Genomic DNA, 17,137 nt, shown 5'->3' on the forward strand with positions numbered 1-17,137 from the left:
ACTAAGGTGTCCCAATTTGTGTGATCTCGCTGCACTGAATACAGTATTACTGCAGTAAATCATCCCACAGGACACTCACTGACAAAGAGTTTACTTTATAATGAACTTAATAACACTTTGACTGCTAATCACAAATTACTAATCAGATCGAGGTGTGTTTCTTATCAGTATGAAGCTTGTAAGAGTATGCAGGTTTCTATTTGACTTGACTTTGAATGTGGTTTAGTTGTTCTGTTAGTATAAAACACTAAAAGGGTTCAACATACAGAGATCAAATTAAATTAATTATATTAACGTTTGATTGTCATATAAGTGTCATTGTATGAGATAACCAAGCATCTCTGAGAGATTAACAAAGCTGTTCTCCCTTTCTTCCCTATAGTCCCAAATCCTGCTACTACTACATATTTTACTGTACTTGATTTCTGCTCTGTTTCTTTTCTATTCCTGTTCATTTTGATCAATTTGTATTTGCTTTTACTTATATGACTCTCTGACACTACTCACTTCTCTGGCTATTAAAGGTCACAAAGCCTCAAAAGATAAACTCCAACCTGTCTACCTTGTATCAGGTACTTAGGGCATGATATTTCTGCAGGTCAGTGTCACCTTTCCTCGGAATGGGTTCAGGCTATTTCGCAAATCCCCAGACCCACCATAGTATCACAAATGTGTACATTCGGCATGGCTAGCTTCTTTTGCCAGTGGATTATGGGTTATGCATCTGTTGAAATGCCATTACATGATCTTACTCATCTCAACACACCCCCTTTCCTGGTCTTCACTTGCTGAAACTGCCTTTAAACTGCCTTGTCCACACCTCAACCTCAACCTTGGGGTACAGGCGTGCTCCAAGGCTCTGTCCTGGGCCCCCTCCTCTTCTCTCTCTATACTCCTTATTGCATCTCATGGTTTCTCCTACCATTTCTACACTGATGATGCCCAGATCTTCCTGTCTTTTCCCTCTTCTGACCCTCGGGCAATGAGCACCGAGGCGATTGTGACATCAGCGGCACTTGTGCCTTTTCTATTTAATTCCTCTCCCTTCCTAGGGTGGGAAGCTAACCACCGAGAAGGAGGACTGAGTTCAAAACCCTTGTCTGCCCGGAGCACAGCATTTTGGGAATTTTTGTGTGTTTGTTTTGGTTTTGGTTTTCTGTTTTTATGTTCTCCCCACTTGAGGAGCTTGAACTGAATAAAGCCGGGACAAAACCGGAACCGGAGATTGTCTCACTCCCTGTGTTTGTGTCTGGCTTCCACAGTGTAGTATATTGCATGTCGGACAGCGACCGGTCCTACCAAGTGACATGGCGAGGCTCCTCATCCACCCCCCAACCTCTCCTCACAGGTGTTCCTCAAGGCTCTGTCCTGGGCCCGCTCCTGTTCTCTCTCTACACTCGCTCCCTGGGCCCACTCATCGCTTCCCATGGCTTCTCCTACCACTTCTACACTGATGATGCTCAGATCTTCCTATCCTTTCCCTCTTCTGACCCTCTCATCCCCTCTCGCATCTCTTCCTCCTTTTCTGCTATTTCCGCCTGGATGCACTCGCTCCACCACAAGCTCAACCTCTCCAAATCGGATCTCCTCTTTTTCCCCCTCTCTTCTTCACCTTTTGCTGACCTCCCCAACTCAATCCCCTTGGAATCCACCACACTCTCTCCTTCTTCTTCCACTAAAAATCTAGAAGTCACCCTCAATCCTGTGCTCTCCTACACCCAGCACATCACCACGCTGGCACGCACGTGTAGATTCTTCCTGAGCAACATACGCCGGATCCGTCCCTTCCTCACCGACTACTCGACTCAGCTGCTCGTCCAGTCACTGGTCCTCTCCCGCCTGGATTACTGCAAATCCCTCCTGGCCGGCCTGCCTGCATCCACTACCCGCCGCTCCAGCTCATCCAGAACTCTGCGGCTCGTCTGGTGTCTCTCTGCCATGATTCACACACGCTACTCCACTGCTCTGCTCCCTCCACTGGCTCCCGATAGCGGCACGCATCCAATTCAAGACTCTGACCCTCACCTACCGCTGTCTTGACCACACTGCACCAAGCTACCTTCAGACACTCGTCTCTCCATACATCCCCTCCAGACCACTGCGCTCCTCCAGTGCCAGAAGACTAACTCTGCCTCCTCTCCACTCTCCCTCTTCCAGAGCCGCTCCTTTTCATCCCTGGCCCATAAGCAGTGGAACGACTTTCCCATTGAAGTCAAAACAGCAGAGTCTCTGACCTCCTTCCAGCGATTATTTAAGACACATCTGTTCAGATTGTACTTGTAATCTAGTAGTTTATTATCCTATAAAATTGCACTGATTCAGCATAATGCTTTGACATAGCCCTTGCTTGCATTACCAGTACTCGTATTGTTTATTTTGATTTCCCCTGTGCCTCCTTTCCCTTCGCTCTTAGTGATGCCTGCACTTACTAGCTTTTACTATCTATATTTCCTATACAAGTGTGTAAATCGGAATTTGTAAATTGCATTATGCTTTGATTGCACTGTATTTTTGCACTTTGTTTTGCGCTTATGTTTTGTAAGTTGCCCTGGATAAGGGTGTCTACCAATAAATAAATACATCAATAATAATAATAGTAATAATAATAATAATAAACAGGCCCTTTCCTTGGCCCCTGCCCTAGGCCTCCCTGACTACTCTAAGCCTTTCTTACTGTCATGAAAAAGGGGATGTCGCTCTCTGTGTTTTAACAGACTCATGGTGACAAACATTGACCTCTTGCCTACTACAGTACTGCTTCCTTCCTGTCTCAGAGTGGTCACTGAAGCTGCTCTCCTTGCAGAGTAGTCTGATACTTTAGTGTCTTCTCTCACTGTTGCTGTTCCGCATGGGCTTCTGCACAGTGACAGCACCTCTCTGCTGCTTGTTTGACTAAAATTGAGATTTAATTACTCTCTTCCTCCCATATCATGCTGTGTTGCTGCCCTGTCCTAAATCCTAATTCCCTATTGCCCCTCCCGACTGATGGTGAAACCCATGACTGTATTACTGTTACTGCCAACTATACCTTTCCCCGTGTTGACCTCAGAGATACAGTACCCCTGTCCCACTTTTGATTTCTATGTAGATGTCTCCTACAGGAGAGACTCCTCAGGAAACCTAATCGCTGGCTATGCAGTTTGCACCGCTTCTGAAATAGTTAAGTGTTGCCCTTTACCTGCTGTTTACTCTGCACAAGTTACTGAACTTGTTACTTGTGCCTGTATCCTCCTGTAATAATCTTCACTGACTCTCACTATGCTTTTGGCGTGGTTCATGATTATGGACAGCTGTGGAAACAACGTGGTTTCCTCACATCCACTGGGACTCCTGTTAAAAATGCCTCTTATGTTGCTGCATTGTTCAATGCTCTTCAGCTTCTGGTGGATTCTGCCACAAAGGCTGTAGTCCATTTCCCCTTACAGGCTACCACCGTCCTCACTCCCCTCCAGCTGGCCCCTCTTTCTGCGACCCTCCAAAATCTTGCACTCTGTAAAGACAACACACCCACTGAAGAGCCGTTATTAATGTTTTATATAAACTGTATAACGTTTTATATTAATAATAGTATGCACACCAAGCAAATTAGATTTATCTAGCGACAGCATGTTAATTAAATACATTATCCTCGGTGCTTCAAGACCTCAATTCCTTACTGGGAATGTTACTTGATGCTTGTTGTCGTCCATGGTGGTCGTCCGGTAGAACCTGCGTGGGAAAATCGTAGGGGTGACGTGAGGTTCTCCCTCCCTCAACATAATAAAAAGAGGAGTGGCGTAGTCTACAGCAAATGCATATGGATTATGGTGTGAAGGGTTTCTATGTCCCTGGGGACCCACAACCCCTTTCATATAATATTGTTGTATTTCACTGTCTCTGGTGATGGTGGGGTCTTGGCCCAATGGTCAGTGCTTTGCACAACTACCTGCTCTGAGGACACACTGTACAACACAGTGACCCCGATAAGAGACACTAAGAGTTCAATATGTCTGTATATTTGGGCTACAGATGTGGCCCAGCCCCAGTACCTTTGGGTCTCTCTCAGCGCCGCTGCTTGCTGGAGGGCAGGGTGTCTGCAGCCACCAGGCCTTCACTGACAGGACACCTCTACACTGCAGGGACTGAGGGAGTCTGGTGAGAAGACAGAAATGCTGCTGCTTCCCCTTTCTCTCGGTGTAGGAAGGGCACATTCAGTGTCAGTGCACTCTGTGTGAAGAGCGTCCAGACTGTCCTGTGAAAGGCAAGTGCTCAGTTTTACTAAACAGTTATTTTACTAAGGGTTGCCTTTTAAAATGTAGTAATAAGGATCCATTCTTGAGATACTGGTATTGTGTGAAGTTAAGACAGATGTTGTGTTACTGAATTTGATGTGCACGGTGTCAAGTTTTTCTGTTACATCAACAGTATTTCTGTATTTTAAGTTTATTGCTCCAGACTAACATGTGCTCCACATTCAACAGTATTAATCTAGCAAGAAACAAGGTCAGGGAAATAAAGCATGAACAGGTTAATCTGTGTTTGGAGGAAAGGTTTGGTGTTTTCCTGTAAAACACTACATAGTGCAGTTATATATATATATTAACAAAAATGTTCCTGTCCAAACTTTACAAATCTATTTTTAATTGAGGTTAATGCTATTATTTCTCTTCTAGTGCCTCACTGTGAGCTTTTAGCCAAACATTATTATTGTCTTTTAGATGTTTATTTTGTGATTTATAAAAATATATATGTAATGCAGCCACTGCCTTTTTATGAGTTACAATGTCTTTAAATAGGAGTCATCATCAGTCAAAATGTAACAATATGAGTATTGAGTTCGTAACAGAAACATCAGCCCTGTTCTATGTAACTGTTTCATGTGTGAAAGCTTTCTCATTTAATCTGTATAGTGTTTTCTTAAGGGTGTCCAGTCTATGGAAGTCAGGGTGAGCAGTTTATGAGCAGTTGTTTGAGTCATGACTACTTTTAAACTGGTGGTGATGCAATAACGCCTTATGTGGAAAAACTGCATTTATACTGTGAGTGAAAATGTATTAAAGTGCATCTTCTGAAAGAGGGATTCTTTACTATACAGTCATGGATCAAAGCTGAATGACAGCATTGGTCATGGATTTGTCACTACTGGAGGAAGGTTTGGAAACACCAGATGTCCAGAAGACTATGATTGTCTTTCTTCATTGCTGGGATCCATGGTTGAAACAGACTAGGGTCCCTTGAAACACAGTGAAGGGGAAGTCGGTACAGGGCAGTTCTGCTTTTACAGTCTGTGGTAATGTGAGGCTGCTGTGGTGTTTTTGGTGCCAGATATAGTCAATGTAGATATTTGCAGTCAAGTAGATCTCTACTTAGCATACATTAGTTAATGAATTAACACTGATGATGTGTAGTTTGTTAAGAGTGTGACATCTCTGAGGATGTCCATTCATGCACCTTATATAGTATGCAATGGACTATAACACAGATGTGAAAGAGTCTCCCCTCTGCTGTGCCAGTTTCCTGACATCAGTGTCCCTCTGCAGGTGAGCTCTTCTCTGTGCCTCTGCTCTTCACTGACAGGGACATGGCTGTGACTGAGGGCTTCCTTCTCATCGCCTGCCTGCTGCGAGGTGGGTGTCTGTCAGAGATGTGCCGTCTGTCAGCAAGAAAAGCACAAGTGATATTGGGAAGAAGAAACCAAGATAAGGAGTCTGGTCATCCTTTAAATCAGTCTGACTTGGTTCTCTATACCCAATCTTGTTTAGTGGAACTGAGTACAGAATCTGCTGAGATATTTACATTTGTAAAACGTCCATTTCATATTTGCTCGTGCTTCCATTGCACATGTCTTCAGACAGCGCCTTGCTTCCTTTTTCAAATAACCGAGGTTGCATTCACAACCTATCATTTTGCATTGTCAGTGTCAGGTGCCTGTCTTGTGTCTAATGGGTTTACATTTCTGAAACTGTAGTAGAAATTCTGATCGCATTATTGAAAATATGTATGTATGTATTTATTTATTTAGTTTTAATGCATACTCAGTCTGCTCACACTGTCCTGAACTGTATTCTCTAGGTGTCATTTGCACAGAGACACTTCCTGGTTTTTCAATCTCAATGCCTGCCAGTGTAGCAGCCCTGAGTGGTTCCTGTGTGCTGATTCCCTGTCAGTTTGAGGTTGCTGACGGATTCAAAGACAAGGTGAAGGATTTGAAAACAGCATTATGGAGAGAGGGTTCAGCAGAAGGACCCACTGTGTTGGAATCCAATGGACCTGGATCACAGGAGCCTGGGGAGATCATTGGGGACTTCAGAGCCAAGAACTGCACGACCATCCTGAACAATATTCAGAAAAGCGATAATTATCACTTCAGAATTGGGGAACCCATCAAATTCACCTATAGAACACCAGTTAAAATTGAAGTTACAGGTAAAAACTATTTGGTATCCCACATTATTATTATTATTATTATTATTATTATTATTATTATTATTATTATTATTATTATTATTTTTATAATTAATTAATTTATTTATTTATTAATTATTATTAGTTTTTTTTTTTCTTGGCAGACGCCATTTTCCAAGGCAACTTACAACATAAGTGCAAAAATACAGAGAAGTACAAGGTATCAATCATAACAAATTCAACTTATTCAAAATACATTTTACAAATTACAATTACAATTTACACAAGTATAGTAAAAGACTTCCTACATCCTGGACGGTGAAAGCTAAGTGCTGTGAAGATGTAGGGTTACAGACGAGGGCTACGGGAAAGGGAGCAAGGAGGAAAACAATCAAGGACAAGAGGAGCATAATAAGCTGAAGTGCTATCTAGCAGGGATAGAGGACTAATATTACAAGTGCTGTCGGAAGAGATGCGTCTTGAGTAATATTATTATTATTATTATTATTATTATTATTATTATTATATGCGTGAGTTACTGAAAAAGGTGATATGATTAATTATGATCGTTTACAGTCCTTTGAGATCTATTTTAAAGGATGCCGTGGAGAGTATCTTTTGGGTTCTTTCGTGTGTGCAGCAGATCAGGCCATTGATTAGCAGTGTCATGTAGGTCCCTGTGTGTCTGTATTTACCTGGCTTCCTGCATCCCTGACTGGCTGTGCTGGACCAGGCTGTAATCCTGGGCTGTCAGACCATGCTCTGCTTCACTCTGATGGGGTGTGTGTGTTCTGTCATTGGCAATGTGCTCTGCTGAAGTCTGAAGTCTATATAAGCAGGGCACCTTAGAGAAGGCGAATCCAGGAGCAGAGCACGAAACGGGAAGGTCGAGGCAAGCAGGAGGCCTGGGGCCAACAAACTGGTATAACAAGGGCAAGGCGAAACCTGAAGTCTAAGCACAGTCAGTAGGTCGGGATCAGGCGAACAGGCTATCAAAGGGAATCTGGGAATCAAAGAACAAAGGGCGTAGTACGGGTCAAAATACAGAGGCTCAGGAAACAAGAATAGAAGGCTTAGAAGTGTAACCAACGTTAACAAGGCTTAGCGAGGACAGTAGTTATATAGGAATATTTTTTGGAAGAGGGGCTGCGGGGGATTTGACCTTTGACCTTGAACTTGAGTTGAACTCGGGGGCCCCTTCCTAGGGGGGCGGGGGTGAGTGTGGCGAGCTAGTGGGGGTGGCGAAGAGATGTAACCTCTGGTCGGTGAAGAATTAGTATATTTGGGGGCGGAGTTGACAGGGCACGGAAGACAGGGGGCTCTGTTCACATTTGAGGCAATGTGACAGGAGGGGGGCCCCGTCAGAGCGGGATGTGGCGAGAGACAGCGTTCTGTAGAAGCAGTGGGGCTGCAGGTAGTTTAAGAGGCACAAGTCACCCAGTGATGTAAACTAAATGTAACGTTACTAAGTTAACTTAAGAAATCCTAAGAACAACAGAATATAGACGTAATATAAGAAGCATAGAATATATATGTAAAATCTGTGAAATTTCAGTAATAATATTAGTAAACATCAAATTATTTTAAATACATATCTAATGTAATCCATTCATGCAATAAGATTAAGTAAGTACACAAAATAATTTAAGTAAAAACATATATACTCAATACGATCTAAGCACAAGCCCATGTGTGTATGTATATTTACATAATTTACACATTACAATAGCTTGGGGGTGCGGTCTGAAGACCTTAATGGTCTTGGTTGTATTGACAGTAAGACATTTGAACAGACTTCAGTACAACTAACTAGTAACTTATGTACAGACAAGAACGAAAACACAATTTAATAACGATAGTAAGTAAATGAAACTAATCTACACTTATTTAACTTATTAACTTATTAACTTATTACACACTTATTAACAGTATATAACCGACATTTAACTGAGCACAGCTCTTTGCTAGTTAGATAACTCTCCACGGCCAAACAAAAGCCTTATAGTAGTAACTTTCTTACAGAAATAAAGAATGCACCCTATGATGTTAAGATTTTTTTTTTTAAATATTAATGTAACTTTAGACATGTTACATATGTATAAATAATTACATATAACGTTTATTAAACAGTAGATTTATACTTTTTAGTTAAATAATCTCCAGGCTCAGCATCTCAGGGAGTGAGACCGACCCAGCAGCACATAAACACAATACAGACAGAGGCCAGAGGGAGCGGCAACCTTAGAGACCACAGCGAGAGACAAGCGCAGGGAGACACAGTCACACTAGAGTCACACCAGATCATGCGTGAATCCAGCAGGTCTGTAGTGAGATAGGGTTAACACAAAACAATCAGGCGCAGAAAAAGAGAGATGGGCTAGAAATAGAGAAAACCGATAAATAAATACATACATACATACATAAATAACCATAATAACAGGGTGAGTTATAAAGACCAAACCGAGACAGTTGAATATTTTGAATATTTTATTAAGAATTTGCTTCACCAAAACAGTTTACACAGTCACTCCACTGATGCCCTGACAGGATCACACTGCAGTGGAGGGGCTTCATAAGCAATACGTCCTGCTCTCAGCACCGCGGTGGGGGTTTGCAGGAGCGGCACGGATCCATCAACAACACAAAACAGACCCCTAATGACTGAGAATTTATCACCAGAAAGCCTGTACAAAGCCAGCGGTCAGGCACTTCTACCCTGTCTGAGTAACGTGATTCAGTAACATCTCTCAATGATATTCTGTATACATTCTATGAAGTTCTTATCTGGGTGTCTGACTTTAAGTCTTCCTTCTTATGGTTTTAAACCATTTTTGCAGTTAAGTGATATTGTACAGATATGTGAGACACCAGATGTATTTCACTAGTTTTGCAAACTGCTTTATGAGACTCATTGTCTGTATCTAAGTAATGTACAATTGTGTTGAAACATGTACAGTGCACTGAAATACATGACATTATATCGATGTGATAGATTTGAGTATTTCGCTAGGGTTGTTGAAATTTGGGAAATGCTTTATTATTAGTAGTAGTAGTATTAATTACTCTCATAGTCAGTCATCTGTCTGCATTTCCCTCTTGAGGAGACATATCTGTAATAAAAATAATACAATTGATATGTGCAATAAGCACACAAAGTATTTTGAATATAAAGTATTGACTATTTCTGTTTGCTATGTGTGCTTTGTTACAACCGGAATTGACTTGGATATAGAAAATACATTTTATATTGCACTTATGTTGTAAGTTGCCCTGGATAAGGGCGTCTGCCAAGAAATTAATAATAATAATAATAATAATAATAATAATAATAATAATAATAATAATAATAATAAAGCATTTCCTAAATTACAACAACCCTAGCGAAATACTCAAATCTATCACATATCTCACATATCTGTACAATATCACCCCTGTTTCTGTTTGCTGTGCATGATTAATAAAGAAATTTTGAACTCTTTATTTGAAGGTTCAAAAAAGGTCTTTTGAGGAATTGGAAAATCAGAAGTGTTTCTCACACTTGTACTACAAGAGTCACTTATTTGCAAAAATGGTTTAAAACCATAAGAAGGAAGACTTAAAGTCAGACACCCAGATAAGAACTTCATAGAATTTATACAGAATATCACTGAGAGATGTTACTGAATCACGTTACTCAGAAAGGGTAGAAGGGTCTGTTTTGTGTTGTTGATGGATCCGTGCCGCTCCTGCAAACCCCCACCGCGGTGCTGAGAGCAGGACGTCCTGCTTGTGAAGCCCCTCCACTGCAGTGTGATCCTGTCAGGGCATCAGTGGAGTGACTGTGTAAACTGTTTTGGTGAAGCAAATTCTTAATAAAATATTCAAATATTCAACTGTCTCGGTTTGGTCTTTATTACTCACCCTGTTATTATGGTTATTTATGTATATATGTATGTATGTATGTATGTATGTATGTATGTATGTATGTATGTATTTATTTATCGGTTTTCTCTATTTCTAGCCCATCTCTCTTTTTCTGCGCCTGATTGTTTTGTGTTAACCCTATCTCACTACAGACCTGCTGGATTCACGCATGATCCGGTGTGACTCTAATGTGACTGTGTCTCCCTGCGCTTGTCTTTCGCTGTCGTCTCTAAGGTTGCCGCTCCCTCTGGCCTCTGTCTGTATTGTGTTTATGTATTGTATGTATTGTCTCACTCCCTGAGATGCTGAGCCTGGAGATTATTTAACTAAAAAGTATAAATCTACTGTTTTAATTGACACATACTTAATGAATGATACATATTTAATATGTCTAAAGTTACTTTAGTATTTTTTAATTCACTTTTTTCTTAACATCATAGGGTGCATTCTTTATTTCTGTAAGAAAGTTACTACTATAAGGCTTTTGTTTGGCCGTGGAGAGTTATCTAACTAGCAAAGAGCTGTGCTCAGTTAAATGTCGGTTATATACTGCATATCTTAGGTTAAATAAGTGTGGTTTAGTTTCATTTACTTACTATCGTTATTAAATTGTGCTTTCGTTCTTTATGTCTGTACATAAGTTACTAGTTAGTTGTACTGAAGGCTGTTCAAATGTCTTACTGTCAATACAACCAAGACCATTAAGGTCTTCAGACCGCACCCCCAAGCTATTGTAATGTGAAAATTATATAATATACATACACACATAGGCTTGTGCTTAGATCGTATTGAGTGTATTTACTTAATCTTAATTCATGAATGGATTATATTACATATTTATCTAAGATAATTTGATGTTTTGTTACTAATATGAATTTGTTACTAATACTAATAGTTTGTTACTAATACAAATGCTGATTTTATTGAGTTGTATTGAAATTTCCCAGTTTCTACATATATAGTCTATGCTTCTTATATAACATATTTATTCTATAATTCTTCTATATGTAAGGATTTCTTAATTTAATTTAGTAATCTTACATTTCATTTACATCACACGGTGTTGTGAATACACACACACACACACACACACCTTTAAAACTTCATAATTGTATTTATTCAATCTTTACATTGTATCTGTTCTTTAAATAATACGTTTGATATATTCTGAAATGCAAGACAATATTGGTCTTGGGTAGGTGCAGTATTTACTGAGATTACGTTGATTACTGAAAGTTTCAATTTCCAATTTCTGTATTACATTTTTTTTAATGTTGTGCATATTCCAGATTTTCTAAAGTTCATTCCTGCCTTAGACTGGAATTAGACTGCCTTTTCATTCTTTATCTCTGTAAGTAAAAGTTGCAGTCTAGTACAAATCTGTGCAAACTAGAGGAAGGGCTGAAACTTGTTACGATCTGTAAAAGAAAAAAAAAGAAACCTGGGGCCTGGAAACCTCCAGCCTGCACTCAGACACGCACACACACATACACACACATACACGTCTACCTTACTAAGTGGGGATCATTTTTCACAGCCAAGTGGGGACCTCACTTTCCAAACACTTTCATAAAACAAAACATACAAGGAAAATTATGTTTTGAGCTCAGTATTGATAATATTTGTTAAAATATTAAAAATATATATTAAAAAAAAAAGCCAAGTGGGGACCTATGACATCTACCCTACAAAGTGGGGACCTGCATAGAGAGCCTGTGTCCTGGGCTCTTCACAGCCGCTCTGCTCTCTGCACCGAGCATGTAGCTGTTTGCTCCACTAATTGTACCATTATAATACATTTAAACATTAAAAATATTGTGAAAGAGAAATAATCCTAAGTATGTAACAGCGTATAATACATATAAACCAATTAAAATCTGAAATCGTCAGGATGATAACTTAATTGTTTAATGTTTATTTGTTAAACATGTATTTTATTACCTTATACATATTTTTTATGTGGGCTGTGGGGGCACAGAACTATACCACAATGAAAATTGAATAAAGCTAAATAACTGCTTTTGGGGGTAAAATGTGTAGGTTTTGGTGCAGGCAGCTCATTTCTCACAGGCAGGGAGAAACCCACATTTTTCCCGTTTCCACTGGCGGACGCTTAAACGGGTGTTTCCACTGGCTGAGAGTCTGGACGCGCCATGTATTCTGGAGGTTAACTTGCTGGTGCTGGACGTGTGCCCACTGAGGGCATGATTCACTATCAGCTGCGGAGGTGTGTGTTTTGAGACACAGGGAGGAGATCAGATACAAAAGCACAATAGAAAGTGCAAGAATATAGTGCAGTTCAAGGCATAAAACATGACAAATTGCAATTTACATAGTACAGTGCAATTCAAAGCATGATACAATTTACACAAGTGTATTCAACATATGAGGTCTTACATCCTGCATTGTAGAAGCTGAGTGCAGACAAGATATCAATCAATCAATTGATGGTGCAGACCACCACTCTAGCAGCATGCTTAATGCATATTAGCTGATCATATTACACTTGGTTAACACAATGAACACGTGTTTTAACTACACTAACTTTGTTTTATCTACTTTATGAGCATTTGATGCAATGGTGGCAATGATGAAGGAATCTTCAGAAAGATATGAAAGAAACACATCTCCTGTGCTTTGTTGTAATTTTCTTCACCGTTTGTGATACATTTCTGCACTAAGCAGCAAACATAGTGAAGCTTGAGGCTAGGGAGGGCTACTGCTGTCAGCCCTGACTGGAGAAATATCTGATCCATTCAGAGATATATACTCTCTGGTTGAATTGTGTTTTCAGCCACACCCTGCTGGCCCTTTCTCTCTGTGGAAAATAAGTTATGCTATGCCATTGGGCAGAGAAGAACCTTTCTTTAATGAAGTGGAGAAGTCATAGAGAAGTTAAGCAAATACAATCTTTATTATGAGCTCATGAGATCGACATAGGAGCAATCTGATTGTCAGTATCAAAAGCTTTCAAGTTTGTCATAGGTTTTATACTTTTGAATCATGACTGGGCATCATGGCCTTTGGGCAACTCCTGTCACAGATGTTACATGTCGGTTTTAAGTTAGGAACAGAAAAACAGAGAAGCATCCATTATCTTTGGTAAACAGAAAAACCACAAACAAACCCAGAGAAAAGAAGAAGTCAGCAGCTCAGGAAAACCTTGTCTTGCTGACCAGCATTTGTAATGCTAATGTTAAGACCAATCATTTCAGTTACTATTAATCATAACACTAATTTCAATCTGTTGTTTGAATGTCATAATATGTAAGAATACAAAACATTCATATCCTAAAACCTTCCCAAAGAGCGTTCAATGTATTGAAGGGATGTAAGAGTAATTGTGGTAAAAAAGTTTCTCAATGTCTTCCAAATCTGTGTCTCATAGACAATCCTCCAAAACTAATGAAAGATGATCAAGTGAAGGAGAGGACCCCCATGAAATTAAGCTGCTCTGCTGCAGCCCCCTGTCCTACACTCCCCCCAGCCCTGACATGGACCCCCAGGATGAATGGGACTGTGGATCACCAGGAGGTAGAGAATCAGGATAAAACCAAATCTGTGTCTTCTGTTCTGACCTTCACTGCTTCACATCTCCACCATGGGCTTAACATCAGCTGCACTGCGCTCTATCCACTGCAACAGCTGAACCACAGCACAACGGCTGAAGCGACTGTGACTCTCAGTGTCCTGTGTGAGACATCTGCTCTTTTCATAATACCTAGTGTAAAACTGTTGTGAGATTACTGCTGTGTAAGATATCTAGCATGTTATAGTATAGAGCATATTTGTTGCATTCTTCCCTTATTGAAATGTTACACCAGAAACTCACGCCCACTCTTGATTAGGTGTAGGACGTAAACCCAGGTGTAGCCAAAAGAGCCTTATGTGCAAGTGGTGCAATCGCCTTAACCTTTACAGCTGGTTCAATCTCTGTTGTAGGTCACATGTAGCATTAAACCAGTCATACACCCTCTTGGTGCCTCACACCATTTTTAAATTATTATTCATTCTTGTCTGTCTGAAGTAGGTTTTCCTCTTGGATTTGCCTGTACTTGGCACCGTCCATTCCCCCTTAATCATGTCAAGCCTCCCAGTCCCTGCTGAAGAATTAGAAGCACCCCCACAACATGATGACAGCTGGGCTGGTGTTGACTGGGTGAAGTGTGACCACAAAACTGTCTGCGACGTGTCTGCAGTATCATTAACATGCATTGTTGCAAGCACCATATGAGACTGAAGAAAACAGTCTGCAAATTACTAGTCTTTAAAAACCATATTATGAAGCACTAATAGCAGGTGCACAATCATTACCAATGTAGACACATATTGCTGTAGGATTGTTACTCAGAAGCATGTAGAAACAGGCGGCAATCTGGAAAACAGTTGGGACGATGCACAAATCATCAGCAACAAACAGGTGGAGGCCTGAACCCCAGCAGCACCACAGACTAAACTTGCTCATCTCATATGGAAATAAAATGGTGTTAACCACCTCAGCATGACAGAGTAAAATAACACTTGCAAACATTCAGTCATATATTGTTAAGAATAGCAGAACATATATGCAATACATCTCACAATGCCAAACACCATAGATATATACATATACTGTTTAACTATCTGTTTAACCTGCAAAAATGAACAACATAACCATCTTCCCACTCAGATTCCCCAAAGGACACATCAGCCTCAGTCAGCCCCTCTAGTTCAGTATCAGAAGGCAGCTCTGTGACTCTGACCTGCAGCAGCAATGCCAACTCACCAGTGAGCAACTACACCTGGGTTAAGGTGAACGGAGATCAGGTGACACCGAGAGGGTCTGGACAGAATCTCACCTTCAGTGTTACAGCCAGTGACAGTGGACAGTACTACTGTGAGGCACAGAACGAACACGGGGTTGGCAAGGCAACTGTACAACTTGATGTGCGATGTATGTATGATGTGTTTTTTTAATTAGCAGTCTTCTCTTTCAGGTGCCCCAAAGAACACATTAGACTCATGAAAATTGAATAATAAAAGCATTAATATATTTTAAATGCATTGAGCAAAGAATGGTGTGTGATTCAGGTTCAAGCTGCCGCCTCTGAGGCACACCTCCTCACTCCACACAGCATCATCAGCAGAGCAACAAGCCTGCTATGTCAAGAAACTGGTCCCCTGACAGGGGATCTTCAAAACCTTCTACATTCAGAGAAGGATTACATCACCAAAACTAGCTCAGACACTATGAACTCCATTAAAGATGCATAAAACACTGGGTTTATTGCCAACTCACTTCATATTCTCTCATTCATTCATTTGATTGTGACCAACTTCCATATTTACATAAGATTTCACTGCACTATTACTCACAAACTAACTTCACCAAACCTTCCATCATGGTCCTTCCTAATCCTCATCAAAGCTCTGATCTGCTCTTTCAGATTCCCCAAAGGACACATCAGCCTCAGTCAGCCCCTCTAGTTCAGTATCAGAAGGCAGCTCTGTGACTCTGACCTGCAGCAGCAATGCCAACCCACCAGTGAGCAACTACACCTGGGTTAAGGTGAACGGAGATCAGGTGACACCGAGAGGGTCTGGACAGAATCTCACCTTCAGTGTTACAGCCAGTGACAGTGGACAGTACTACTGTGAGGCACAGAACGAACACGGGGTTGGCAAGGCAACTGTACAACTTGATGTGCGATGTATGTATGATGTGTTTTTTTAATTAACTGTCTTCTCTTTCAGGTGCCTTAAAGAACACATTAGACTCATGAGAATTGAATAATAACAAGCATTGATATATTTTAAATGCATTGAGTAAAGTATAGTGTGTGATTCAGACTTGAGTGACCGTCTCTGAGGTACATCACTGGACGACTCAATCTGCACTAGAGTTGCACCAATACTGCTCTTAAGTGCTCGTATCGGGCCAATAGCATCCCTTAAATACTCAGTATCTGCAATGTTATTTCATTTTCTACAGATTTTCTCAAGTACAAATGCCTAAATATGACATATTAACTCAGCAAACAAACTGCTGTTCATTAAACTACGTTCTGTAGCTAGCAAGCGTCACCTGTGGAGTTATAAACTTGACAATGTAGAAAGCAAAACTGCTAAACACAATCTGTGTGCTAGAGAAATCTCAAGGGGAGGTAGAAATTAAAAATATATTAACACTAGCAATTGGAATAACATCTGGAGAGTCGCCATCCAGAGGAGCACAAGATGTTCGTTGACATGAATGTTAAGCAGAGTATAGCTAACCTGGTTAGACAGCAGACATCGCAGCAGTCTCTGCATAGGGAAGAAATCAGTTTTGAACAGTTCAAAGGCATATACAATCACAGAGAAAATATCAGAATGTATTGCTCTAGATGACCAACCTCTATCAGTTGTAGAGAATGTGGGGTTCCCACACCTTATGGACTGAATAGAGACACACTGTTCATTGTCTATCCGGAGATATCTTTCTGAAACGGTTGTACAGAACTCCCCTGATGCGACCGTGGAATGTGAGACCATTAGAATGGAAAGAACTGTTCATGGTTCCAGATGCCCTCTAAACTGATCAAATTAATTCTGTTTGAAAGCTAATTTCTTGTCTACCATTACATAATAAACTTCCATTATGTTTTCTTTACAGCAATATGGTATATTCAAGATACAGCACACAATTAGTCTTCCTTGTATATTTTACATGTCATTATAATTTCAGCAGAGTTGTATAAAATGAGTGAAGGTGAAGGGTCAAATGGAGAAGTTCACTGAGAGTCAGTATGCTTGTTATATATGTACTGTGACACCAAGGAGGGTTGCCACAGTGCTAGGCTCTTGTAATGGGACCTCAGGAAACAGACAC

The 17,137-nt window shown here is 40.5% G+C and overlaps 1 protein-coding gene across 3 annotated transcripts in view; it reads left to right on the forward strand.

Annotated features, from left to right (window-relative positions):
- Positions 1 to 4,170: 4,170 nt before the first annotated feature.
- LOC136751661 (myelin-associated glycoprotein) overlaps positions 4,171 to 17,137 on the forward strand; it is a 363,254-nt gene continuing 350,287 nt past the window's right edge. For 2 of the 3 annotated variants that reach the window (XM_066707450.1, XM_066707452.1), the window contains exons 1-6: positions 4,171 to 4,240; positions 5,520 to 5,606; positions 6,052 to 6,405; positions 13,676 to 13,981; positions 14,957 to 15,220; positions 15,714 to 15,977. In XM_066707450.1, coding sequence (XP_066563547.1) covers positions 5,561 to 5,606; positions 6,052 to 6,405; positions 13,676 to 13,981; positions 14,957 to 15,220; positions 15,714 to 15,977 — 1,234 coding nt within the window. In that variant the 5' untranslated portion in view covers positions 4,171 to 4,240; positions 5,520 to 5,560. Of the gene's footprint in view, positions 4,241 to 5,087; positions 5,239 to 5,519; positions 5,607 to 6,051; positions 6,406 to 13,675; positions 13,982 to 14,956; positions 15,221 to 15,713; positions 15,978 to 17,137 lie in introns of those variants that run through there. The other variant, XM_066707451.1, reaches the window with a different exon arrangement.

Source organism: Amia ocellicauda, chromosome 6 (genome assembly GCF_036373705.1).
Source record: "Amia ocellicauda isolate fAmiCal2 chromosome 6, fAmiCal2.hap1, whole genome shotgun sequence".
In the NCBI taxonomy this organism is placed as follows: domain Eukaryota; kingdom Metazoa; phylum Chordata; class Actinopteri; order Amiiformes; family Amiidae; genus Amia; species Amia ocellicauda.